Here is a 27,762-nt window from a genome sequence, read left to right as displayed (position 1 = left end):
CATTGGGTCTCATTGACTTTCATTGGATGAACAGAAAATAAGCAGAGATTTATAATATCTTTGGGTGAACTGTCCCTTTATTTCTAAGAGAGAGGAAAATGGTCATGGAAAATGTAATTACTAAACTGAGTTACTGTATTTGGGGCAAAAAAGCTTGACAAATTTAATTGATTTATGCAATTAAATGCTGCATAAATCAAGGCCATAACAAAGTAAATAATAAAATAAAAAAATTATATTTAAATATCAAATAAAATAATTATAAAATTAAATACAATTTTTTAGGCTAGTCTGCCTCGTCACTCGTCAATGTCAATATTATTTCAACGGCCAATCAAATCAAAGAAGGCGGAGCTTAGTTTTAACGTGTTAGTTTTAATGGGGAACGTGTGCAAGGTGAGATGTAAGGCAGCTAAACATTTAATATCTGACTGTTTTATGACAGAAGTGTTAAAAGACTGACATGTAATATCCAGTGATGCAACATGTACCTTTTTTTTTTGTTGGTCATTTTAAAGGAATAGTTCGCCCAAAAATGAAAATTTGCTGAAAATGTGCTCACCCTCAGGTCATCCAAGATGTTGATGAGTTTGTTTCTTCATCAGATTTGTAAAAATGTAGCATTGCATCAGTGTCTCAGATATGGATGCTCTGCAGTGAATGGGTGCCGTCAGAATGAGAGTCCAAACAGCTGATAAAAACATCACAATAATCCACAGCACTCCTGTCCATCAGTCAACATCTGGAGAAGACAAAAGCTGAGACACATCCAGCATTAAGATGCTTTTAGCTAAAATACGAGTCCGTAATCCATAATAACGCTTCCTCCAGTGAAAAAGTGTTCTGGTGTGAATCAGGAGAGAAATCTGCACAGATCAAGCACCGTTTACATGCCAAAACAGCTCTAAACAAATATGTGTGTGATTTTGATGTGAAAGACAACAGGAGATGGATTTTTTCACTGGAGGAAGCGTTATTATGGATTATGGACTTGAATGAAACTGGTCCAGTTTGCTCCCCCACAATGTTCAAGATGTGGTTACAGCCTTGGCATAAATATGATAAATATATGATATGAGGCCATTAATAAATCATTAAGTTAAAGGCTTTTTTAACACATTGATTTCTTATTATGAATCACTGTGTGTGTGTGAAACCATTAGAATTTTTTATCGTTGGGTGTGTGAATGATTACTTCTACAGTTCACTGTTTGACTCAGAGATGTGTGTGTGTGTCTGTTAGGGTTGCAAAAAGGTGGAACATTTCCAGTAAATTTCGGAAACATTCCTGAAATTTTGAAAAATGTCCAGGATTTTTTGGAATATTCCAGGAATTTTTTGGAAAGTTTCTGGAAACTTGCTGGAAATTTTCCACCCCTTTCCAACCCTAGTGTCTATGTGTGTGTGTGTGTGTGTGTGTGTGAGAGAGAGAGAGAGTGTGTGTGTGTGTGTGTGTGTGTTGTGCCATTACAGGCCAGCGATGTATGTTGCCGGGGTGACAGTGAAGAGACGGTTGCTGTCCAACATCATCCATCTCTCTCTCTCTCTCAGTCTGTCTCTCTTGGCACAGGATGGTTCATTCATTCAAGGGCGCAGGGTTTGGTTTCAACATTTGAAATTCAATTCAGCTGCTCCATATGTTCACATACGCGTTACAGTGCCACTTACAGTTGATCATTTGTTCTTGTTTAAAAAAAACATTTTAGTCAGCATTTGCCCACAAGCTTTTGAATAAAAATCTTATCTGAATAATAATAATGCAGCTTTTATTTTAAAACCATGCATTTTAAATATGCATTTAAATGTGTTTAAAGAAATCAACTCGGCACAACTCTGAACAATTTTGCTTTTATTTTTGAATTTTCAGTTTTCATTCAGTTTTAGTCATTTTGTTATGTGCTTTTGTGATTTTCATTATTATTCTGTTTTTAATATTTCTAAATAGCTTTAATTTATTTTTATTTCAGTTTTAGTAATTTTAGAGCTTAAATTTCAGTTTAATATATTATTTTATTTCAATCACTGAAATTTGTTTTAATAGATTTAGTTAACAATAGCAACACTAGATGTATGTTTTAAATGCATGCTTTTTTAAATATGCATTTAAATATATTTGAAGAAATTGACTGATTCATTTAGCTTTTATTTAAAAAAATTATAGAGACAAATTAAAAAAATTAAAATGAAAAAAAAAACATGCAACAAAATCACTCAAATTAAAAAATTTAAGTGAAATCTAAATATAGTCATAAAAATAAATGCAAAATATTAATATAAATGGTAATAGTATATCACTGATACCAAAATAATGCTTGAATTTTATGTTAATATAGATAAAACAGCAGTATTATTTTAGTATTATTAATTACTAGTATTTATTCATATTTTGAATTAGCTTTCATTTTTATGTTTTCAATTTTCATTTAAATTTTTGTTTAAGTTTTAGTAATTTTGTTATGTGCTTTCGTCATTTTAATTAGTTTTTGTGTTTTTTTTTATATTTCTATATAGCTTCAATTTATTTTTATTTCAGTTTTAATAATTTTAGTACTTTAAATTTCAGTTCTAAATTTAGTTTTTTTTTTAAAGTTTATCATCTATTTATATTTTACTTTATTTAAGCTTTATTTCAATTACTGAAAACGATTTTTAATAGTTTTAGTTAACAATAACAACACTAGATGCATGTTGCATATTAACATAATACACACCTGACGTCATAAATGAAAGGAAATGCCTTTGTTATTGCAATTCTTGCATGATTTCCTCATTAAAAACCAACTCAATCAATCAAGTGAAAAGTTCCTCCGAAACTGGATTTCATGACTTTTTATGAAATCCCTTTAAACAACATTACACAAAGACTTTTGTGCAATCTTACAAAATTAGGTTAAACATCCAAAAACAAGAGTTTATGAAATCCAATAACAAAATCCGCCGAGAGGTATTTTAATGAAGCACAGGAAGTGATGTTTCCTTCTGAGCCGGTGCGTCTCAAACTCAACAGACGGCGTGATGTATGAAAGCTCCTCCTAAAGACACCGGCTTTCAGAGCACCTTAACGTCACGTCTAATGATCTAGAACACATTCGAGGGAGTTTCAGCGGGAACCAAATAATGCAGAGACCTTATATCGATATATGAATATTGCAGCAGCAGCTGTTTTCAGGTTTCGTCCAGCAGCTGTATCACATGTGCTGTTATATGTCATAATATTAGCGCGGTCATGGGATTACGGGCCGGGTGCACCTCTGGAAGCAGGGGTTAATTAAAAACGCTTCCCGCTGTGGGACAGGAAATGGATTGTTTCAGGAGGGGGTCATTTATAATGGCGTGCGGTGTGTGTGAGCGCTTGTACTAAGACACTCTTAATAGGAAGACTAATCCCCTCCCAGTCACAAAGTGACAGACCAATTACACACACACACCACCGGTCCTCCCCTTCCAGCGGCCCAGCGCTCGCTCTGTCCATCCCACAGACAGATCCTGACATCACCTGCCCGTCTGCGTGTGTGTGTGGTATGAATGAGAATCTGTGTGTGTGTGTGCATGTGTGCGTGTGTGTGTCTTTGAGTGTATATGTGTGTGGTATGAATAAGAATCTGTGTGTGTGTGCGTGTGTGTGTGTGTGTGTGTGTGTGTGCGCATGTGTATGTGTCTTTGCGTGTATATGTGTGTGGTATGAATAAGAATCTGTGTGTGTGTGTGTGTGTGTGTGTGTGCGCGTGTGTATGTGTCTTTGAGTGTATATGTGTGTGGTATGAATAAGAGTGTGTGTGTGTGTGTGTGTGTGTCATGAATGAGAATCTGTGTGTGCTTTATGCAGTGTCAGTTTGATTTGGGATGGTAATTTATTTAAATAGACTTTTTGACATTAGCAGGATCGGCATTTACACTCAAACAGATCACCTTATCTTTCATTTTTATTTTTTATATTTTCAGTTTTTTATTCTTATTTTAATTTATTTTAGTTTTAGTAATTTTGTAGTGTTCTTATGTCATTTTTACTTTTTTATTTTTTTATATTATTATTATTATAAAGCTATTATATAGCTTTATATGACTTATATTCTTTCTTTCTTTCTTTATATATTTTATATTATTTCTTTATTTAAGTTTTAGTCATTTTAATATTTTAAAAATTTATTATTTTATTTTATTAGGCTTTTTTCATTAAATATTTCTATATAGCTTTCATTTATTTTTTATTTCAGTTTTAGTAATTTTAGTACTGTAGTTCTGACATCAGCATTTAAACATTTCATGTTTTTTATTTTTCATTTATTTTAATTTTCAATTTTAGTTTAAGTGTTAGTAAGTTTGTAATGTGTTTTTGTCATTTTTTTAATCAGTTTTTGTTGTAAATAGAATATTGAATAGATTTGTATATAGAATATATACAGTATATATAGAAAAAATGTATAGAAAATAATTGTTACTTAAAATAATTGAAATAAAATATTTAAAAACCTTTTCTAATTTTCATTTAGTTTAACTCGATATACTAAAATAACTAAAACTGCTGAAAACACGCAAAACAATTACTAAAGCTTTGACTAAAATTAAAATTAAAACAGAAAATATAAAAATGAAAACTATATTAATTCTGATTGCCAGGTGACATTTACAATTTTCATCTTAGTTTGTTTAAGTGTGTGTTATGCAGTGTCATATTGATTTGGGATGGTAATTTATTTAAATAGACTTTTTGACATTTAGCAGGTTCAGCATTTAAACAAATCTTTCATTAATATACTGAATAGCATTTTCATACTGTAAGTGTATTTCTGTTTGCATGGTGAGTGTGTGTGTGTGTGTGTGTGTGTGTGAGAGAGAGAGAGAAAGAGAGAAAAAGAGCGTGCCTAGGTATTAATTTCATATTGATGCATTAGATGCTGATGTGTGAGTTTTAAGCTGTAATTGATTCAGCCTTTTTAATGTTTTAACTTTTACACCATGGTCATGTCATAAATTTGATAGCTCAATTACCTAATATTGATTTGCACGCAGTAATGTGTGTGTGTGCGAGGGCTTGAGTGTATAAGTGCGTGTTTGAGCCCATGCGGAGGAAAGTTGTGTGTGTGTGTGTGTGTGTGTGAGAGAGAGAGAGAGAAAGAGAGAAAAAGAGCGTGCCTAGGTATTAATTTCATATTGATGCATTAGATGCTGATGTGTGAGTTTTAAGCTGTAATTGATTCAGCCTGTTTAATGTTTTAACTTTTACACCATGTTCACCTAGGTATTAATTTCGTATTGCTGCATTAGTTGCTGATGTGTGAGTTTTAAGCTGTAATTGATTCGGTCTTTTTAATGTTTTAATTTTTACACCATGTTCATGTCATAAATTTGATAGCTCAATTACCTAATATTGATTTGCACGCAGTAATGTGTGTGTGTGCGAGGGCTTGAGTGTATAAGTGCGTGTTTGAGCCCATGCGGAGGAAAGTTGATTGTTTATTGTTTACCATGTTGCTTTCATAGCTCGGGTGATGCAATGGAGTTATTAGTTATGTTTCATTGAAGTATGTTACAGGTCAAAAGTTTGGAATAATAATTTTAAAAAAAAAATGTTTTTGAAAGAAAAAGTCTCTTCTGCTCACCGAGGCTGCATTTATTTGATCAAAAATACAGTAAAAAATGTAATATTCTAAAATATTATTACAATTTCAAATAATGGTTTTCTATGTGTATATATATTAAAATTAAATTTATTCCTGTGATCAAAGCTGAATTTCCAGCATCATTCCTCCAGTCTTCAGCGTCACATGATCTTCAGAAATCAGTATAATATGCTGATCTGCTGCTCGAGAAACATTTCTGATTATTATCAATGTTGAAAACGTGCTGCGAATATTGAAAAAAAAAAACATTTAAAAGTTTGGGGTAAGTAAAGAGAAATTAATACTTTTATTCAGCAAGGATGCATTAAGTTGATCAAAAGTGGCAGTAAAGACAATTATAATATATCAAAACATTTCCATTTCAAATAAATGCTGTCCTTTATTTATATATATATATATATCAAATAAATGCAGCCTTGATGAGCAGAAGACAAAAACATAAAAAAATCAGAATCATTCCAAACTTTTGACTGATAGTCTATGAACTCCGTTTCTCCTAAAAATAAAAATAGACACATTGGAGTCAATAGTTGTTGTGTATTAACAGTATGGAGTTATAAAATGAATATGGAGCAGCTCAGATCATTTGGACACTTTGCACAGACACTCGACACTTTAACACTCACTTTATCGTCAACGCGCTGCTTCATGATAATGTGAAGACGATTGCATACGGGTTCTCTTATTATTATTCTAAAGTGCATATACTTTTGTTTTGGCATTGTTTATTTGTGCTGTTCTTCCTTGTTTTGTCCTTTATTGCATATTGTTTTATTGTCTTATACTTATGATTGCAAACTGTCTATTTTGGTAAATCTGAGACACCGTTGAGAGTTGTGTGTGTTTCTGTGGTGCTTGTGTGTTTCAGAGATTCAGTGTCATGACTGGGGTGTGTGGAGCAAGGGTGTGTGTGTGTGTGAGAGAGAGAGAGAGAAAGAGAGAAAAAGAGCGTGCCTAGGTATTAATTTCATATTGATGCATTAGATGCTGATGTGTGAGTTTTAAGCTGTAATTGATTCGGTCTTTTTAATGTTTTAATTTTTACACCATGTTCATGTCATAAATTTGATAGCTCAATTACCTAATATTGATTTGCACGCAGTAATGTGTGTGTGTGCGAGGGCTTGAGTGTATAAGTGCGTGTTTGAGCCCATGCGGAGGAAAGTTGATTGTTTATTGTTTACCATGTTGCTTTCATAGCTCGGGTGATGTAATGGAGTTATTAGTTATGTTTCATTGAAGTATGTTACAGGTCAAAAGTTTGGAATAATAATTTTTTTTTAAAAATGTTTTTGAAAGAAAAAGTCTCTTCTGCTCACCGAGGCTGCATTTATTTGATCAAAAATACAGTAAAAAATGTAATATTCTAAAATATTATTACAATTTCAAATAATGGTTTTCTATGTGTATATATATTAAAATTAAATTTATTCCTGTGATCAAAGCTGAATTTCCAGCATCATTCCTCCAGTCTTCAGCGTCACATGATCTTCAGAAATCAGTATAATATGCTGATCTGCTGCTCGAGAAACATTTCTGATTATTATCAATGTTGAAAACGTGCTGCGAATATTGAAAAAAAAAAACATTTAAAAGTTTGGGGTAAGTAAAGAGAAATTAATACTTTTATTCAATTTCCAGCATCATTCCTCCAGTCTTCAGCGTCACATGATCTTCAGAAATCAGTATAATATGCTGATTTGCTGCTCGAGAAACATTTCTGATTATCATCAATGTTGAAAACGGTTGTGCTGCGAATATTGAAAAAAAAAACATTTAAAAGTTTGGGGTAAGTAAAGAGAAATTAATACTTTTATTCAGCAAGGATGCATTAAGTTGATCAAAAGTGGCAGTAAAGACAATTATAATATATCAAAACATTTCCATTTCAAATAAATGCTGTCCTTTATTTATATATATATATATTATATCAAATAAATGCAGCCTTGATGAGCAGAAGACAAAAACATAAAAAAATCAGAATCATTCCAAACTTTTGACTGATAGTCTATGAACTCCGTTTCTCCTAAAAATAAAAATAGACACATTGGAGTCAATAGTTGTTGTGTATTAACAGTATGGAGTTATAAAATGAATATGGAGCAGCTCAGATCATTTGGACACTTTGCACAGACACTCGACACTTTAACACTCACTTTATCGTCAACGCGCTGCTTCATGATAATGTGAAGACGATTGCATACGGGTTCTCTTATTATTATTCTAAAGTGCATATACTTTTGTTTTGGCATTGTTTATTTGTGCTGTTCTTCCTTGTTTTGTCCTTTATTGCATATTGTTTTATTGTCTTATACTTATGATTGCAAACTGTCTATTTTGGTAAATCTGAGACACCGTTGAGAGTTGTGTGTGTTTCTGTGGTGCTTGTGTGTTTCAGAGATTCAGTGTCATGACTGGGGTGTGTGGAGCAAGGGTTCGGTGCGGGTGTATGACGGGGAGGTGGCGTATCTCTACTGTCCGCTCTTCTCTCATCCCACGCTCTACAGCTACAGTCAGACTCAGAACAGCAGTCTGTCTCTGCTGTGGTACCGACACCCACACACACACGAGCTGGAGCAGCCCATCAACCTCAAACTACACACACTGCACAAAGACCGCGAGTACCTGTGGATTCAGCCGGCCTCGGCGCAGGACGCCGGACTCTACATCTGCATGCTCCGGTAAACACTCACACACAGATGTGCACAGCCACATGCAGTCAAAACTGACTAGTTGGATGGTTGTCTGATTTACGGTGAACACAAATACATTATGAAAGTAAAATGTGTTAGTGAATGCTGTTTCGTGCTGGTAGAACATCATGATTGATTACTAATTCCTGCAACCCATGATATATTCATAAATTCATTTTTAATGGCATTTTATACTTGTAGCCTTCAAAAGCAGCAGAATTGTTTGTCATATCATCATTCAAATCCCATATATGTCAAAATGATAAATGTTACAAAAATGTAATTGTTACATGTATGTATATGTAATATAAAATAATATAATAAAAATTTTATATAAAATTAAATAAATGTGTAACCAAATCATGCAGGTTATTTCATCATGTTTATTTATTTCATATTTTAAATTATTTTATTTGGGTGTAATTATATTATTTTATTACTTACATGTAATCAAATCATGCACGTAATTTGTTAATGATATTAGTAATTTAATTTAATTTAATTTAATTTAATTTAATCTAAACAGAAATGTATAATCAAATCATGCAGGTTATGTCATCATGTTAGTGTTATAATTGAATCGAATCTAAATATAATGTAATGCAATGTAATAATTTAATTTAATTTAATTTAATTTAATCATGCAAGCAATTTCATCATGTTAGGTTTAAGTTAGGATATACAGTAAATGTATCAAATCTAATATAATAATAATATATATAAAGATAAATAAATATGATTTGATCTAAATATGTAACAAAATCATGCAGGTTTTATCATCATTATAATATAATAATATAATATAATAACAAATTATTTGGATCTAAATATAAACATGTAACCAAGTCATGCTGGTTATTTCATCATGTTAGGGTTATGTCAGGATATAAATACATATTATATAGATCTAAATATAAACATGTAACCAGTCGTGCAGGTTATTTCATGATGTTTTGTGTGTGTGGCAGCAACATTTCCTCGTGTGTGAAGATCGGCGTGGAGCTGGAGGTGATTCAGAAGGACGGAGAGTGTGACAGGAGAGCTCAACCTCACCTGAACCTGACTATACCGTTCCAGAGCGATCAAACCCTCACCTGTCCAAACCTGAACACACTCACGCTGCCCAACAGCACACACTCCGTCAGCTGGTACCACGTGAGTCTCTCTCTGTGTGTGTGTGTGTGTGTGTGTGTGTGAATAAACCTCTGAGACTATCATAATTAAATATGATGCTGGAAACTCATCCGACTGTTATGAAGCAAATTAATTTCTTAATCTCCAGAGCCGCACGGCTAATGAACTGAGAAGACGTGAACTCAAACAATCAGCATCATTCAGTTTAAAGGTTGTATGCGAGCAAAACTATCAAAATGCAAATCAGTACGGGCAATTTGTCTGTTTAAAGAGTCGTAACAATGCAAGAAATGACCTGAAGCGATAGCGGGTATGAAGAAAGATGTATTATCTACTGTATATGCTAGTGCACTACTAAAAGACTAAATAACCTAAACACGTCTAAAATGCACGACTGTATAAAGTTAAGATGAACCACTGCTATTGGAATGAATGGGAGAAAGTGGACGCCCATATATGGCGACTCTAGTAAAATAAGTCCCGCCTTCCAAATAAAAGAGCCAATCAGCAGTCTGCAAACTCACTATCTGCCGTTTGACACTCAGATGACGCATTTCATGTCCTACTAGTTGTGAGGATGAAATCCCTCGCCTCGCTGCAGCACTGCAAGTGTGTGCATTCAGCTTCAAATACACTGTGCCCTGATCAGACTACAGATCTATATTTCCTGCACAGCTTGTTAAAGGTCATTTCAGTCAGTTGACAGTGTTTTAACTGCATTTTCATGGTGCAATACGCATAAAATGCAGAAAGCTGTTGCTTGTGGGAAAAATAGTTGCATGACATTTAGAAAAGTTAATCCAGTGTTTTTGTGGCAATTTATGAGGAGTTTTTTGTGTGTAAACGTAGATAAGGCATAAAGTGAGTTATAATAATAATTATTATTATTCTTATATAAAGGCCTATAAACATTATTACTGTATAAACGTCTTTATCAGGGATTCCCAAAATTTTAGTATCAATAACATACTATATATAATTAAATTAAATTAAATTAAATTAAATTAAATTAAATTAAATTAAATTAAATTAAAACTTATTATTTGGATGTTAAAATGTAATCAAATCATGCAAGTAATTCCATCATGTTTGAGAAACCCGGATCTAATGGAATTGCACATCATCCAGGGTCTATAGTTAATAAAAACGAAAAGATAAGAACACTTAAAAAAAACATTTTGGTTACTTGAAATAAAATAAACAAACAGAAATAAAAAAATTAAAAAAACATTAAATTACTAAAACTGAAATAAAAATGAATAAAATCTAAATAGACATAAAAATGAATAAAAGGACTAAAACTAAAACTAAAAAGCCCTTATTAAAACAAAAATTGATTGGACGGAAGATACCCTGATTATAATGACACCATCTCCCTTCTAGAGAGTGTGAAGTGATTTAAGAAACATGAAGCTAGATCAGTGACATCTGTTTCTCGGTAGTTATGCAGGACTGAACTGTTTCGAGGAGACCGGGAGCTGAAAGGAGATGATCTGGTGATCTACAGGATGATGGAGCCGTACACCGGACTCTACACGTGTGTGGTTTCTTATCAGATGAACGGACGCACGCTCCAGTTCACACGCAACATCAACGTCATAGCTGTTGGTACGATTTTATCTCATTACTGTGGTAGCTTATTTTAAAATAATAATAATAATAAGTAATTGCAACTTTTTACCAATTCTGACTTATTTCGTGCAATTGCAAGTTTATATTTCACAATTCTGACTTTTCTCAGCTTTTCTTGTTTCCTCTCATCTCAATTCTTATATATATAATGACAAACTAAAATTTTAAATGAAATCAGAAAATAAAAACTAATTTAAAATATTAATAAAACTATAATTGTTAACACTGAAATAACACTGACATCATCTCCTTGCAATTCTGTTTATTTCTCCCAATTTTCACTTTTGTTTTTTGCAATTCTGAGTTTATATATCGCAATTGCGAGTTTATATTTCACAATTCTGACTTTTCTCAGCTTTTCTTGTTTCCTCTCATCTCAATTCTATGGAAGCTCATTTCCGCCAGGATATAAAAATATAAAAAAGGTAATTGCAATGTCAAAATTCTGATGTTTTTTCTCTTGCAATTGCAAATTATACACTCATAATTCTGACTTTTTTCCTCTGAATTCTGAGTTTACTTCTCACAATTACGTTTTTTTTGTTTGTGCCACTGAATTAAAAATAAAAAGTTAATTGTGAAAAAAAAAGTATATTTAAAAAAAAAATTCTAAATTGAGAAAAACAAAAAATTTAAATGAAAACTTTCATCAAACGAATTTTAAATATTAATAAAAATTATAATAGTTAATCATTATAATAACACTGCAATTCTGAGTTTATATCTCGCAATTAACTTTTTTCCCCTTACAATTCTCGCAATTCTAAATGTATATCTCGTAATACACTTTTCTCGCAACTGCGCGTTTATATATAGCACAATTTGGTTTATATCTCATATTTGTGACTTTACATCTACCAATCCTGTTTTTTTTCATGCAATTCTAAAGTTTATTTCTCACATTTTAGGAGAATTCTTTTCAGAATTGTGAGATTAAAAAATTGAGATTACCTGTTTTATAGTTTTAATCTGTGGCAGAGAAAGCTTCCATATATTTGGTCTCATCTCAAGATTCACACATTCGTCTTTCTTTACTGTAGTTCCTGATGTGGGCAGTAAAGTTCCCATCGTTCTGAATCCCGCGAGCGATCAGATCTACACAGTGACTCTGGGTGAGCGTCGTCGTCGTCTTTCCTTGTTTTTGCCATGTTTTCTGCAGTATGCATCACTGAACGAACGTCTCTGCATTGCAGGAGACACAGCGACGCTGTCCTGTCGTGTGCTTCTGCCTCACCTGTACGAGGAAAAGCAGTACATCTGGTGGACCGTCGATAACAAAACCCTGGAGCAGCTCGCCGACCCGCGATTCAGCTCACCTGAGGCCAAGTAGGGATGTGTTTGTGTGTTTCTCACTTCTTCAGTCTGTCTCGATCTCTGTTTTATCGACTCGTGTGTGCGTGTAGGCTTGTGTCGAATGATTACGGTGACGAGAGGAAAGAACGAGTCCTGTATGTGATGGATTTTTCAGCTGACGACCTGCAGAGGGAGTTTAACTGCTCCGCCAGAAACAGCCGCGGGATTAACACCAGCAGAGCCGTACTCAAAACCGAACGTAACTACACACGCTAACACCTCTAACACACACATGCATATCTGTTCAAATGTAATTGATTGCTGTGAATTTTCAGCATCATTACTCCAGTCTTCAGTGTCACATGATCTTCAGAAATCAGTATAATATGCTGATCTGCTGCTCCAGAAACATTTCTGATTATTATCAATGTTGAAAACAGTTGTGCTGCACAATATTTTTGTGGAAAACGTGATACATTTTATTTTTCAGGATTCACAGATGAATAGAAAGTTCAAAAGAACAGCATTTATTTGAAATAGAAATCTTTTGTAACATTAGAAATGCCTTTACTGTCACTTTTGATTAAACTAATGCATCCTAAAAGTATTAATAAAAAAAAAACAATTTAAGAAAAAAAATCCTACTAACCCCAAACTTCTTAGCAGTAGTATATAAAGGCAGCTATATAATTAAAAATACATTTTGTGTTGGAAAAAATAGCAAATAAATGTAAAATCAGCATTGTTACCATTGTACTAAATCCTAAATAAAAACTAATTCAATCTTTGATGAATAGAAAAAGTTAAAAAGAACAGATTTTTTAAAAATAGAAATCTTTTTTAACACTATAAATGTCTTTACTGTTACTTTTAATCAATTTAATGCATCCGTACTGTTATTCAGCTAAATTTCTCTCAAAACCAAAACTGTAGTAACTTACTTTCACCAAAACTTCAAACTAAAAGAACTTTTATAATTGCTATATTTTTATATTGTTCTAAGAAATATATTTTATATAATTGTCTTTATTTATTTAAGATTCATTTTTATTTTAATCATTTTAGTTTCTTCTACTCTAAATTTGGCATAAATATGCTGCTGATAAGGCATTAAAAGACTAATTGGCGTTTTACACGCCAAAACCATTTTTTAAATCGCATTTGGCACTTGTTTGTTTTGGACTCTGTATGCCCGTAGGTTTATTTTGGCAACAAATGCTGATCAGAATTCAGACTAAAATTGTATTAACTTAATTTTAATTAGTTTTTTGTTGAGCATATGTCATTTATGCATTTGGCAAATGCTTTTATAATTGACCTAAAGCACTGCATGTGTCTCTTGAACCCATAACATGCTTTACCAGTTGAGATATAGAAACATTAGGAGCTAAATTTGACCAGTGAGATCAGTATTTCTGTGTCTATGTGTGTATATAATCTTGTCTGTCTGTCTGTGTGTGCGTGTGCATATGCGCGTGTCTGTGTCTGTGTCTGTCTGTGTGTGTGTCTGTGTCTCTGTGTGTGTCTGTGTGTGTGTGTGTGTGTGTGTCTGTCTGTCTGTCTGTCTGTCTGTCTGTGTGTCTGTGTTTTTCTTGTGTGTGTGTGTGTGTGTGTGTGTGTGTGTGTGTGTGTGTGTGTAGCGTACGTCCCGACTCTAGAGCTGGGCTGTGGTTTAGGTGTGACGCTGGCGCTCATGTTGATGATGTTCGTCATCTATCACGTGTTCTGGCTCGAGCTGCTGCTGCTCTATCGCTCGTGGTTCGGCTCAGATGAGAGATACACGGGTGAGAACACAAACACATTCACTGACACGATGCTGTGTTTCATGGGTAGTTAAAAGCTGGTCTGTGTTATCAGGTTTAAGCTCAAACGTTTAAGCTCGAGGTTAACCACCATGAGGACAAAGTCAACTAAATTTACTGGCCTTAAATATATATTGCATTGCTACTTGTGTGTATATGAGCAATATATATGAGCAATATCACACGGGTAGCAGTGTGATATGGCTGTATAACAGCACGGCTGTGATTCGGCCGTAGCTTGACTAGTAACGAGCAATATGTACTCTCACTAGCTGGGTTTCCATCCAAAGTTGCGCAAAATTGGAATATTGCATAAAACATTTGCAAATAAGCACCACTTCCATCCAATGAGTCAAAGAGAACAAAATCATCACTTCCTGATAAACTGGCACTAAATATCGCTAAGAAAAGTATAAGTCACAAGATCGGTCCGCTGGTCAGTCAGGTTATGACTTTTTTGATGCGCATGGAGGAATTAATTCGGCAAATGTGTTTCCGTCTCCCATTGTTCGCATTAACCCTTTTTCACACAAGTCAAAAACCACCTCAAGCGAGCGTAAAACCTTTTTTGCGAATTAAGCGATTTTTTAATTTATTTGTCTTTTCCATCACTCGTTTCTGATGCGATATGTCAAAATGTGTATAAAAACAGAGTGATGGAAACATAGCTACTGTTGAAGCTCAAACTGGAGTTTAACACTAGTAGTGACTGAACTCTGTTTCTGCAGATGATAAGCAGTATGACGTGTACATCTCATACGCTCGCAACAGTGAGGAGGAGGAGTTTGTTCTGTCCACGCTGCGTCGAGTCCTGGAGACTGAGTTCGGTTACTCCGTCTGCATCTTCGACCGGGACAGTCTTCCTGGAGGAAGTGAGTATCACGTGTGACTCCAGACATACTGTACAGCAGGGGCAAAGCGGCTTCATTCACTGTTAAACTCCATCCAGTTTAATGCGCATTTAAGAATGTGTACGCTTACATCATTTACATTCACATTCGCATTACTGACTACTTTTAGTGGACAGACGTTTACACCATTTCACCATTAAAATAAAAGCTTGAGGATTTTAAATGTTTAAAATTCGAGGGTTTAACATTTGAAAGTGAAGGATTTAAGACACAGTGAACACAGTTTTATAAATATAAAAATAAATAAAAAACTATACATGTATAAAAAAAAAAATATATAAAAAAATGTTAAACGTCAACTAAAATTACAGTAAAAACAAACACAAAAAAAATATCAAAAATATTAACTAAAATTATAATAGTGTATGACACTAAAATAACTCATAGAAAATTTAAATAACTTTTTTTAAATATATTTAAAAATAACATTTAATATTTTATCTATTTATTTGCATGTCATGTGACCATCAACTGTGAATTTGCATATATATTGTTAAATTATTGAATTATTAACTTAAAAAGAGTTTGGGAATACCTGCTTTATGCAAGTACGTGAACACAGACACAAATTTACAGTTTGTAATACAGTGCAAGCACGTGTCAGCGTTGTTATTGTTAACTATTTTTAAAAAGTGGTCATTTAAACGATGCTGAAATACAATAAGATACAAATATTACATGAAAAACTAAATGAAACTTAGAAATAAAACTATAACCAAATGAAACCTAAATGGTAGTATTTTAAGAAATTAACATAAATAAAATAAATGAAACTAAATGATAATATAAAAAAAGATAGAATTGCAGAAATAAAAACTAAAACTGAAATAAAAATAAATGTAAATGCAAAATATTCATAATAAAAAAATAAAATAAAAAAAACACTAGCTTTCTAACCTTTTGGTATTCTATCTGTTTTCTTTATATTTATTATATAATTAAAAAAAAACTTGCTATGTGTACTACGTTAAGCTAACTGAGACTTGTTATAGCACTTGCATATCATTGCTCTTTTGTTGATTTTGATTGCTTCTATTGTCCTCATTTGTAAGTCGCTTTGGATAAAATGTAAATGTCTAAATGTAATGTAATGTAAAATAAAAAAACTGAAACTGACAAAAGCACATAAAGATTCAAATAAGACCTGAAAATATATATAAATGATACTAAAATATCACTAGTATGTTTTGGCTGTATAGTGAACGTTAGCATGAAGTGTTGATCAAATCCTGTCATGCAGAACGAGTGAGTGTGAATGTGATGTGTGAATGATGTATTGTGTGGTGTGTTACTGAGCGTGTGTCTGTGTGTAGCTATAACAGACGATACGCTGAGGTTTGTGGGTCAGAGCCGCAGGCTGGTGGTGGTTGTGAGTCCGTGCAGCGCTGTCCGCGGGACACAGGCTCTGCTCGAGCTGCAAGCCGGACTGACCAGCATGCTCCACGGCGGCAGCCTCAGGGTGGTTCTGATCCAGTTCAAACCGGTCCAGAGGAAGAGCTGGGTCAAAGAGCTGCGCCGGGCCCGGCTGGCGCTGACCCTCGTACGCTGGCAGGGCGAGAAATCGGCCCCTCTGTCCTCACGCTTCTGGAAACAGCTGCAGCTGGAGCTGCCCATGAGGAGGAACACACAACACACACAACACACACAACACACGCAAACGCTGCTACCAGATATCACACAACACACACCCGACACACACACACAAAACACACATCATGCAGAAGAGAAACTCATCGATCCTTACTCTACCAGTGCCTTATAGACATCAGCTGTGTCCATAGTCAAGCTTTTGCATAGCGCTTTTCACAATCTGCATCATTTCAAAGCAGCTTTACAGACAGTGAATGTCATATAGTATTTTCAGTGTAAATTTTGTATTATATTTATACTGTAATGGTATTTAGTAATATTTTGAGTTAGCTTTTATTTTTATATTTTCAGTTTCCATTTTAGTTTTGGTTGTTGTGTGGTTTTATCTTTTATATATATATATATATATATATATATATATACTGTATATATATGGGTCAAATACAAAAATGGGTTTCAAAACAAATAAAAATAAAAGTTTAATACACTAAATACATTAAAACTTAGTCCCCCCTCCCATACATTATATTGCGTCCTGTTTAATGCAGAAAACATTTTTTGAGCAAAAAATAATGATTATCATACATTCACAAAATTCACGGTAGCAATAGTTCATGTAACAAGAAAATCTAGTCAGGCATATTTAGATCAAGAATCATTAACGACATTAAAAGACTCTGTTTAAGGATCACAGTTCAGCCCACATAAAGCACTAGGTTTGACCCATTTGTCAGCAAGAAGTTTTTAATCAATTAAAATATAATAAAAAATTGTGTAAATTTATTTTGATGCGCACACCAAAATGGGACGCCTTGTCTTTGACCCATATATATGTGACCCTGGACCGCAAAACCAGTCATAAGTGTCAATTTTTTGAAATTGAGATTTCTACATCAAATGAGAGCTGAATAAATAAGCTTTCCATTGATGTATGGTTTGTTAGGATAGGACAATATTTGTCTGAGATACAACTATTTGAAAATCAGGAATCTGAGGGTGCAAAAAAATCTAAATATTGACAAAATCATCTTTAAAGTTGTCCAAATGAAGTTCTTAGCAATGCATATTACTAATCAAACATTAAGTTTTGATATATTTACGGTAGGAAATGTACAAAATATCTTCACGGAACATGATCTTTACTTAATATCCTAATGATTTTTGGCATAAAAGAGAAATGTATAATTGTGACCCATACAATGTATTGTTGGCTATTGCTACAAATATCCCCCAGCGACTTAACACTGCTTTTGTGCTCCAGGGTCACATATATATAATTTTTTTATTTCAGTTTTAGTGCTTCAACTTATTGTATTTCCGTTAGCTGCCAAGTTTTATATTTATATTTTATTTCAGTTAACAAAATGATTTTAACAAAATGATTTAACATTTGCATACTCACCGTTCTCTGATGTCCGTTAATGATATATATATATATACACATACATACAGTATATATAGTTTAAAAATATTTAATTTTATGATTATGATTTATTTATGATCTTTGTATCACCTCTCAAACCCCCTGCAGTTCCCTCAAAAACCGACAGGGACCCTGCTGCAGTGGGTTAGGATTGTAGTGCACTCATCTGCACTAGATCATCTCCACTGTGGTTTCAAACGCCACTTCTGCCAATCTCTGACACCTGAAATAGCGTGCTATAAAACAGGATTTTAGAGGTTTCATTCCCTCTTTCATGCTCCATAACAAACCTCCAGCTGTTTTCATTCAATTGCATTTGATTCTTTGCATGTTTATTTTGTTGTTGTCATGCATCACTGTGTTCTTCATTTATGACCTTGTCATGTCCAGTATGTTCTGTGATCACATTTTTAAACTGCTTTGATAAATAAAAACGTATTTTTGCATCTGCACCGGTTTCATTTATTCATTTCATTACATTTCTCATGATGATTTCATACTGAACCTGATCATTCCATGACAGCAGCTGATTATTTACACTCATGATCATGGATGATGAAATGTTTGCGTAAGCATTTCCTTTCAGTCATCAGTGAATAGAGGAAGTGGTAAACCTCAACCAATCACATGCCGTCTTGCCCCGGTGAATCTGGTTATGTGTGTGTTTCTCAACTCGAGGTCTGGAGAAGCCAGATCAGCTCCGTTCTGATTCTCTGGAAAGAAAAACCCCACATACGTCTAAATATATCGCAACATGTTTCCAGCCTCCTTTGTTTTAGCAGTATTTTTTTCCATTGGCAATTCAGAAAGTTCAAAAGGCATTCGAAAATGTACCATCTGCCATTAGTTTAAAGGAATAGTTCACCCAAAAATGAAAATCTGCTGAAAATGTGCTCACCCTCAGGCCGTCAAAGATCAGGATGAGTTTGTTTCTTCATCAGATTTGTAGAAATGTAGCATTGCATCAGTGTCTCAGCAATGGATGCTCTGCAGTGAATGGGTGCCGTCAGAATGAGAGTCCAAACAGCTGATAAAAACATCACAAGTAATCCACACCACTCCAGTACACCAGTTCACATCTGGAGAAGACAAAAGCTGAAACTAATCCAACATTAAGATGTTTTTAACTTCCATAAAATCATCTTTAAAGTTGTCCAAATGAAGTTCTTAGCAATGCATATTACTAATCAAACATTAAGTTTTGATATATTTACGGTAGGAAATGTACAAAATATCTTCACGGAACATGATCTTTACTTAATATCCCAATGATTTTTGGCATAAAAGAAAAATGTATAATTTTGACCCATACAATGTATTGTTGGCTATTGCTACAAATATCCCCCAGCGACTTAACACTGCTTTTGTGCTCCAGGGTCACATATATATAATTTTTTTATTTCAGTTTTAGTGCTTCAACTTATTGTATTTCCGTTAGCTGCCAAGTTTTATATTTATATTTTATTTCAGTTAACAAAATGATTTTAACAAAATGATTTAACATTTGCATACTCACCGTTCTCTGATGTCCGTTAATGATATATATATATATACACATACATACAGTATATATAGTTTAAAAATATTTAATTTTATGATTATGATTTATTTATGATCTTTGTATCACCTCTCAAACCCCCTGCAGTTCCCTCAAAAACCGACAGGGACCCTGCTGCAGTGGGTTAGGATTGTAGTGCACTCATCTGCACTAGATCATCTCCACTGTGGTTTCAAACGCCACTTCTGCCAATCTCTGACACCTGAAATAGCGTGCTATAAAACAGGATTTTAGAGGTTTCATTCCCTCTTTCATGCTCCATAACAAACCTCCAGCTGTTTTCATTCAATTGCATTTGATTCTTTGTATGTTTATTTTGTTGTTGTCATGCATCACTGTGTTCTTCATTTATGACCTTGTCATGTCCAGTATGTTCTGTGATCACATTTTTAAACTGCTTTGATAAATAAAAACGTATTTTTGCATCTGCACCGGTTTCATTTATTCATTTCATTACATTTCTCATGATGATTTCATACTGAACCTGATCATTCCATGACAGCAGCTGATGTCCATGTTCATTATTTACACTCATGATCATGGATGATGAAATGTTTGCGTAAGCATTTCCTTTCAGTCATCAGTGAATAGAGGAAGTGGTAAACCTCAACCAATCACATGCCGTCTTGCCCCGGTGAATCTGGTTATGTGTGTGTTTCTCAACTCGAGGTCTGGAGAAGCCAGATCAGCTCCGTTCTGATTCTCTGGAAAGAAAAACCCCACATACGTCTAAATATATCGCAACATGTTTCCAGCCTCCTTTGTTTTAGCAGTATTTTTTTCCATTGGCAATTCAGAAAGTTCAAAAGGCATTCGAAAATGTACCATCTGCCATTAGTTTAAAGGAATAGTTCACCCAAAAATGAAAATCTGCTGAAAATGTGCTCACCCTCAGGCCGTCAAAGATCAGGATGAGTTTGTTTCTTCATCAGATTTGTAGAAATGTAGCATTGCATCAGTGTCTCAGCAATGGATGCTCTGCAGTGAATGGGTGCCGTCAGAATGAGAGTCCAAACAGCTGATAAAAACATCACAAGTAATCCACACCACTCCAGTACACCAGTTCACATCTGGAGAAGACAAAAGCTGAAACTAATCCAACATTAAGATGTTTTTAACTTCCATTGCTTCTGGCCAAAATACGAGTCCATAATCCATAATAACAATAAAAGTGTTCTGGTCTGAAACAGGAGAGAAATCTGCACAGATCAAGCAGCGTTTAAACAGCTCTAAACACATATGTGTGTGATTTTGATGTGAGAGACAACAGGAGATGGATTTTTTTCACTGGAAGAAGCGTTATTATGGATTATGGACTCATATTTTAATTTACAAACATGCAGCTTTTGCTTCACGATATGTTAACTGATGGACTGGAGTGCTGTGGATTACTTGTGATGCTTGCTTTAGATTTATTTATTCTTGTTGATTGAATGGTTGATGTCTAAAATATGCATATATGGGAAAGCTGAAAAAACATAGTCTTCACGCACTGAACAAAACACCAAAACAAAGGACTCAAGTTAAATCTCAACTGAAATAATAAGAATTCCTCTTGAGAAGTCACATTTACAGTGAGATTATACTGTATATTTGTGAGCAAGAGTACCAACATGTTTTAACATCGCTGTGATCAAAGCTGAATCTTCAGTGTCACGTGATCTTCAGAAATCATTCTAATATGCTGCTGGAGAAGCATTTCTGATTATTATCAGTGTTGAAAACAGTCGTGCTGCACAATGTTTTTGTGGAAACCGTGATGCATTTTATTTTTCAGGATTCTTTGATGGACAGAAAGTTCAAAAGAACAGCATTTATTTGAAATAGAAATCATCTGTAACATTCTAAATGTCTTCACTGTCACTTTTGATCCATTTAATGCATCCTTGCTGCATAGAAGTGCTCATTTCTTTCAGAGGAAGTGTAATCAGCGCCTGCTGTGTGTGTGTGTGAGTGTGTGTCTCTCTCTCTCAGATCTGATGGAGTCGGTCCTCAGGTGTATGCAGGCGTGTCGGCGGCTGCTGGTGGTGCTGAGCTCGGACTGTCTGTGCGAGAAGAGCATCAGTCTGCTGGAGTGTCGTCTGTGTTTGTACCTGCATCACGCGTCGCGCGCGCCCCTCATCACCGTGAGACGGCGCGCGCTCAGCGCCCCCTGCGGCGACATCGCGGAGCTGCGCAACAACTCCACCTCCGTGCGCTGGCACGGCGCGCGCTCCGATTGCACCGATTATATTTCTACTGACATTTAGCATACTTCATACATACTGTATACTACGTATACTATCAAAAAGGAATGGCTTTGAACATAAATGCTGCAAATGCTTCAGTTTATTTACATCTAATGAATTATTATAATTATCTAGACTCAGAATAACATTATAAGACATGGCAAAAATAACAAAACAAAAAAAAACACACCAAATAAAAATAAAGCCTCCACTATTTCAAAAAAATTAAATAAATAGTGCTATCTACGTACGTGAAACAATATTTATGTACGCTAAAATATTGTCATATGACATAAATACATTGCATGTTTAATTTGACAAGTTGCATCCAGTTGTAAAATTTAACATAAAAATGTATTAAATTAATTTTAAATATTTTAACCTCTGGCAATATGTGACCCTGGAGCACAAAACCAGTCTTAAAATAAATACCATTTTATGAAAATCTAGCTCAAATGGAGTTTGGGTTTGGTTGTCGACCAGCGGATGACAGCATTAGTGTTTTGTCCGTCATTAGAACGGCTGCATCTGAGGCAGTGAGTGCATCGCATTACGTTTTCATCAATTTACAGGTTATACAGTTATATGCATTGCAGTATTTCACGCATTGAGCTCTGGTTGCCTGTATTGCACCGATTATATTTCTACTGACATTTAGCATACTTCATACATACTGTATACTACATATACTATCAAAAAGGAATGGCTTTGAACATAAATGCGGCAAATGCTTCAGTTTATTTACATCTAATGAATTATTATAATTATCTAGACTCAGAATAACATTATAAGACATGGCAAAAAAAAAACAAAACAAAAAAAACACACCAAATAAAAATAAAGCCTCCACTATTTAAAAAAAAAATATATAGTGCTATCTACGTATGTGAAACAATATTTATGTACGCTAAAATATTGTCATATGACATAAATACATTGCATGTTTAATTTGACAAGTTGCGTCCAGTTGTAAAATTTAACATAAAAAATTATTAAATTAATTTTAAATATTTTAACCTTTATAACCCGCAATATGTGACCCTGGACCACAAAACTGGAGTCAATTTTTGAATAAATAAGCTTTTCTATTGATGATGCTACCACTCAGAGCACTCAGTGACCGCATAGCAACACCCTGGCATCCATAGCCGTTTCTCAAAATGCGTTCTTGTCTGTACTTGTGTTCTTGTGGACTTGTGAAACGTCATCAGTCGTTGCCCAAGCACTGTTCCAATTCAAAGTTCACTTCTAGCCAAGTACACTTCAAATCCCCGGATGTGTTCTTGCTCCGCCCCTTTTACCAAGGATGCATCAAGAGGTGACTTATGCGAACTTGAGGCAACCAGGTATACCAGAATGCATTTCGACACCAACCAGTGAGTGTTAATGGCGTAATTTTCAAAATATTATTGTTATTGTGTCATGAAACTTAGTTTTAACAGTTTTACAGGTGAGAATGTATTTGTTTAAAACTCATATATGTGGTTTATTTATAACGATAGCGCCTATTTGAAAATTTGCTTTGCCGATTTCGGAGACGTGAGCTCCAGGCGATCACCGGGTGTTCAGTGCTGATGATAATATATGCACACCTTAGCAACTGCATACCAACACCCTGACAACCCTCCAAAACTCCCTAACTCCCACTCAGAACACTCAATGACCGCATAGCAACACCCTGACAACCACCATCTTAGCAATAGCATAGCAACATCCTAACAACCACTCAGAACACCTTAGCTCCTGAACTACCTAGCCACTTTTAGAAATACCTTAGAAACTGCATAGCAACACCCTAACAACCACTCAGAACACCTTAGCTCCTGAACTCCCTAGCCACTATTAGAAATGCCTTAGCATCTGCATAGCAACACCCTAACAACCACTCAGAACACAGAAGCATTGTCACTGCCAAAGTAAGGAATTGCAGGTGGTTTTGCCATGTCAATATTCACATTTTCTTCATAAAATGTACAAATCTAGTTATATTGACTAATATTATGGTACTTTTATGGTTGTTTTATGACATTTTTCAGTGCTTGACAGATCCTGGTTACTGCTTTTGTTGTATGGAAAAGAGCAGTCTGGACATTTGGCTAAACATTTCCTTTTGTGTTCCATAGAAGAAATAAAGTCATACGGGTTTGCAGTGACATGATGGTACAGTAAGCAATTGCTTACTGCAATTGAACATGTAGTATACTTGTACTGAACATTCTATTATAAATAGAAGCAAATCAGGTGGGAAATAAACAAATGTCACCAACACAAGCAGCAGCTTCACGTTCCACAATGCCTTTCACTAGACCTATTAACCAGGTTTTCAGATCACATTGATTAACCCATGTCCCAACCACAATGGCATTCTCAAATACACTTTGGATATCATACAGCAGGAAGTAAAATCACACAACAACACATCCCGTAAGAGGAGGACAAACAGAAAGTCTGTGACTGTCAGTGGGTCTGACATTCATGACATTATTGTAATATCTCAGCTGCTTCTCCTAGAACGCTGTAAAATTTAATGGAGATTTTGACTGAAGTCTCCTGCTTTTCAGATGATTTTACTGACATAAAGGTCCCTAGAGTCTCGCACTGTAGTTTGAAAAGAGGAGCAATGTCTCAAACTGTGCTCAAATATACCAACACTGCAAAAAATTATATTCTCACTCAGTAATTTTCTGTTATTTTCCAGTACAAATATTCAAACATTCTTAAAAACAAGAACAATTTACTTGAGAAGCAAGATAAGAGACTGACCCCATAAGCAAAAACTCATTTCATTTTGATACATTTTTCAGAAAATAAGACTTAATGTCTTGTGTCATTTTGCTTCTCAAGTAAATGTATCTTGATTTAAGAATGTTTAGATATTTGTACTGGAAAACAAGACAAAAATACTGAGTTAAAAAAATAATTATTTGCTCAGAAAATACATCTGAAATCAAAAGTTCTCAATATCAACTCAAACATTTCTCTCTAAATTCTCAGAAAATCTAATGATCTAAGCTGCTCCATATTTTTAGGACTTTCCCCCTGTAGCTCAAACTGTAGAGCATGACACTTGCAACACCAAGGTTAGGGTTCGATTCTGAGGGAATGCAATGTAGTCACAAAGTTTCTGATGAATGCACGAATAAACTCTGGGTAAAATAGTTAAACTTGCATCCTAACGGAGTCACATAGTGGTAGTTGTTTACCAGTAACTCAGGTGAGTATTGTGTGGGTTGATCCAGGCTGAATTCATGCAGTTCTTGTGAAGTCAGGAGATAACAAAGAGTCGTGTGTGTGTGTGTGTGTGTGCGATCACTGAGCTGTTGCCATAGGAATGTTTTCAGAGTTATCATTTGATCAGGTGTGAAAACATACATAATCATCGCTAAGCCATGTCATGTGACGTCACATCTGTGAATGAGCTCGCCATGAATCCGTCTCACCTGAATGCACACAAACATTTGTTTACATTTCACGCAGGAATTTCCCAGCAACGTTTATTGTTATTCAGTCAACTGAATTATAATGTAAAACAACATTTTCCTTCAGGTGACCTTAAATGTCCCCACAAGGTCGACACCAAAACCTCTCTCATAAAAAGCCTGCAGGTATTTATTATGACAGTGTTGTTATACCAAACCGCTTCAGAACTACATCCCATAACACCTTCAATTTGCTATATTCCCTCTTTTCTTTTATCCGTGAAGACAAACGTTTCATGAAACCCCACAAACATAATATTAAACAATTAAAGAAAAGCACTATAAGCAAAGAAATGAATGATAAAAATAAAAACGAAATAAAAATAATTACTGAAACAATAAAGAATAAATAATCAGTTGATAAATTGCATGAATGCCTAATGAATATAAATGAATTAAAACAGTCCTTCAGTTTAATATATTTTAAGTTTAAATGACTTGTACAGTCAATTTGAATAATATTGTAATATATAATATAATTATAAAATAATACATTTAGCAACTGAACTTAAGTTTTTATGTTGAAGTAGGTGGAAATATTTTAAAGTGAGTTTTATTTAATTTAGTAATTCATTGTAGTTTAGTTAAAAATGATCATTCTGTTATCATTTTGAACCAAACCATTTTGGGACCCATTGACTTGCATTGTTTTTTGGTACTATGGAAGTCAGTGGGGCCCAAAATCATTTGTTTACCAACATTCTTCAAAATATCTTCTTTTGTGTGTGAAGGATGACAGAATTTTCCCTTTAAGTTTACTTTAGTCCAGCTTCGTTCAGTTCAATTTCAGACAGTTCAGAAACCGTATTAAAATTTATTTTCAGCAGTATTTGTTCGTTCAGGCATGCGTTCAGTTCTGTGAAACTGTTGCTCTGTGGTTACTCTCTTAATAAAGAGCACTTCCTCTCTCTCTCTCTCTCTCTCTTGCTCGCTCACTCTCTGTCATCTTAAGGAACTGTTATTTGTGTGTGTTTCATTTCATCTCTTGCGCACTGGAGGAGAAACCCGTGAACCTTAGTAAGTGCTCTCTCATCTTAACCTCTTTACTGACACATTTCATCATTTTATTACTCTTGCTCCACATACACACTTTCACACACTTTGACTGTCACTTGTGTGCAGCTGGATCTGATGAAGGCTTTTGTAGATCTGGACACGATCTGATTAGTCTGACACTGAAGCGTCTCTGGTTATGCTGGAGAAGGAGTAGTTAAGCTGGCGTTTCTCTTGATTTCTCTTCCCTTTTGTTAGCACTGTGTCTGTGATCTGCCCACAGCAGCTTTTATTTCCTTTAATCAGTTCCAGTTTAAGGTGGATCATTTGTGAAACTCTTTGATTTCACTGTAATGTGTCACACGTGAACTCTGAACTATCTGTGGCAGATCAGCACTATCAGTGTGAGGCATCTCAGGCGGTTTAGCACCAGTTCAGTTTAGTATAACACATTTAGTTCAGTCTAGTTTACTTCAGTTAAATGCCCTATGCAATAAAATGGCCCAACCGGTTTAGTTTTTAGCGTAATTTAGTTTAGTTGAATTCTCTCTGCAGTAAAGGGACCCATTCAGTTTAGTCTAGTTTAACTTAGTTAAAATAATATATACAGTAAAATAATAAAAAGTTTGGTTTAGCTTAGTTTAATGCCCTCTGGCGTAAAAAAACAACACAATTAGACTAGTTTACTATAGGTTTCAGCTTAGTTTATTCCTTCCAGCTTAGGTTAACGTAGTAAATAATGTCAAGTTTAGTGTAGTACATAATGGCAGAACAAGCTTTAGTTTAGTTTAATGCCCTCTGCAGTAAAGCAACACAATTTGTTTTTAGTTTAGTTTAGATGAATGCCATTTGCAGTAAAGCAGAACTATCAGATTAGTTTAGTTACACTTTCTCTACAAATAAAATGGTACAAGTAGCTTGGTTTATTTTGGTTTAGTGCATTCTACAGTGAAGCAACACAATAGTTAATTTTCTCTGTCTACAGCACAAGAGGACAATCGGTTTCCTTTCACTCTGTTCTGTCTCTCTCTCTCTCTCTTTAGTTGAGCTTTGTTTAGTTGTCCGACAGAGGGTGTGTTGTGTGGGAATTCCCTCTGACAGTATCGATATGAAGTTAATGACATCACCTCTCTCCCTGTCTCTCTGTGTAGGCGTTCAGTTCCTGTTTCGAGAGTCTATGCTTACTGCTGACACAGATGAGGAAGACATGAAGAAGCCAGTCTGCTCTCTGTAAGTGCTTCAGCTGTTCACTCACATCCATCAGCATGAGTTTACAACTGCGCTGCTTATACACTCACAGATACAGGTACAGCACTTTGTGTGTGTGTGTGTTTGTGTGTGTGTGTGTGTGTGTGAGTGTGTGAGTGTGTGTGTGTGTGTGTGTGAGTGTGTGTGTGTGTGTGTG

The 27,762-nt window shown here is 34.6% G+C and overlaps 2 protein-coding genes across 2 annotated transcripts in view; both read left to right on the top strand.

Annotated features, from left to right (window-relative positions):
- The first annotated feature begins 3,328 nt into the window (after nucleotides 1-3,328).
- On the top strand, nucleotides 3,329-16,986 carry il1rap (interleukin 1 receptor accessory protein). The gene is made up of 10 exons (XM_016233613.1): nucleotides 3,329-3,338; nucleotides 7,984-8,302; nucleotides 9,283-9,469; nucleotides 10,891-11,056; nucleotides 12,121-12,192; nucleotides 12,274-12,406; nucleotides 12,484-12,632; nucleotides 14,014-14,157; nucleotides 14,904-15,047; nucleotides 16,400-16,986. The coding sequence occupies exons 1-10, from the start codon at nucleotides 3,329-3,331 to the stop codon at nucleotides 16,846-16,848; spliced, it is 1,773 nt and encodes a 590-aa protein (XP_016089099.1). The 3' UTR covers nucleotides 16,849-16,986.
- A 4,650-nt stretch (nucleotides 16,987-21,636) lies between these two features.
- The window catches only part of LOC107551855 (selection and upkeep of intraepithelial T-cells protein 4-like), a 12,092-nt gene continuing 5,966 nt past the window's right edge, over nucleotides 21,637-27,762 (top strand). Inside the window, exons 1-3 of the mRNA XM_016233612.1 lie at nucleotides 21,637-21,857; nucleotides 26,317-26,381; nucleotides 27,509-27,587. Of these exons, the coding sequence (XP_016089098.1) occupies nucleotides 21,637-21,857; nucleotides 26,317-26,381; nucleotides 27,509-27,587 (365 nt within the window). The remainder of the gene's footprint in view (nucleotides 21,858-26,316; nucleotides 26,382-27,508; nucleotides 27,588-27,762) is intronic.

This window comes from Sinocyclocheilus grahami, unplaced genomic scaffold (genome assembly GCF_001515645.1).
Source record: "Sinocyclocheilus grahami isolate Dianchi unplaced genomic scaffold, SAMN03320097.WGS_v1.1 scaffold436.1, whole genome shotgun sequence".
Classification (NCBI taxonomy): domain Eukaryota; kingdom Metazoa; phylum Chordata; class Actinopteri; order Cypriniformes; family Cyprinidae; genus Sinocyclocheilus; species Sinocyclocheilus grahami.
This window is presented reverse-complemented; position numbering and strand designations above follow the sequence as displayed.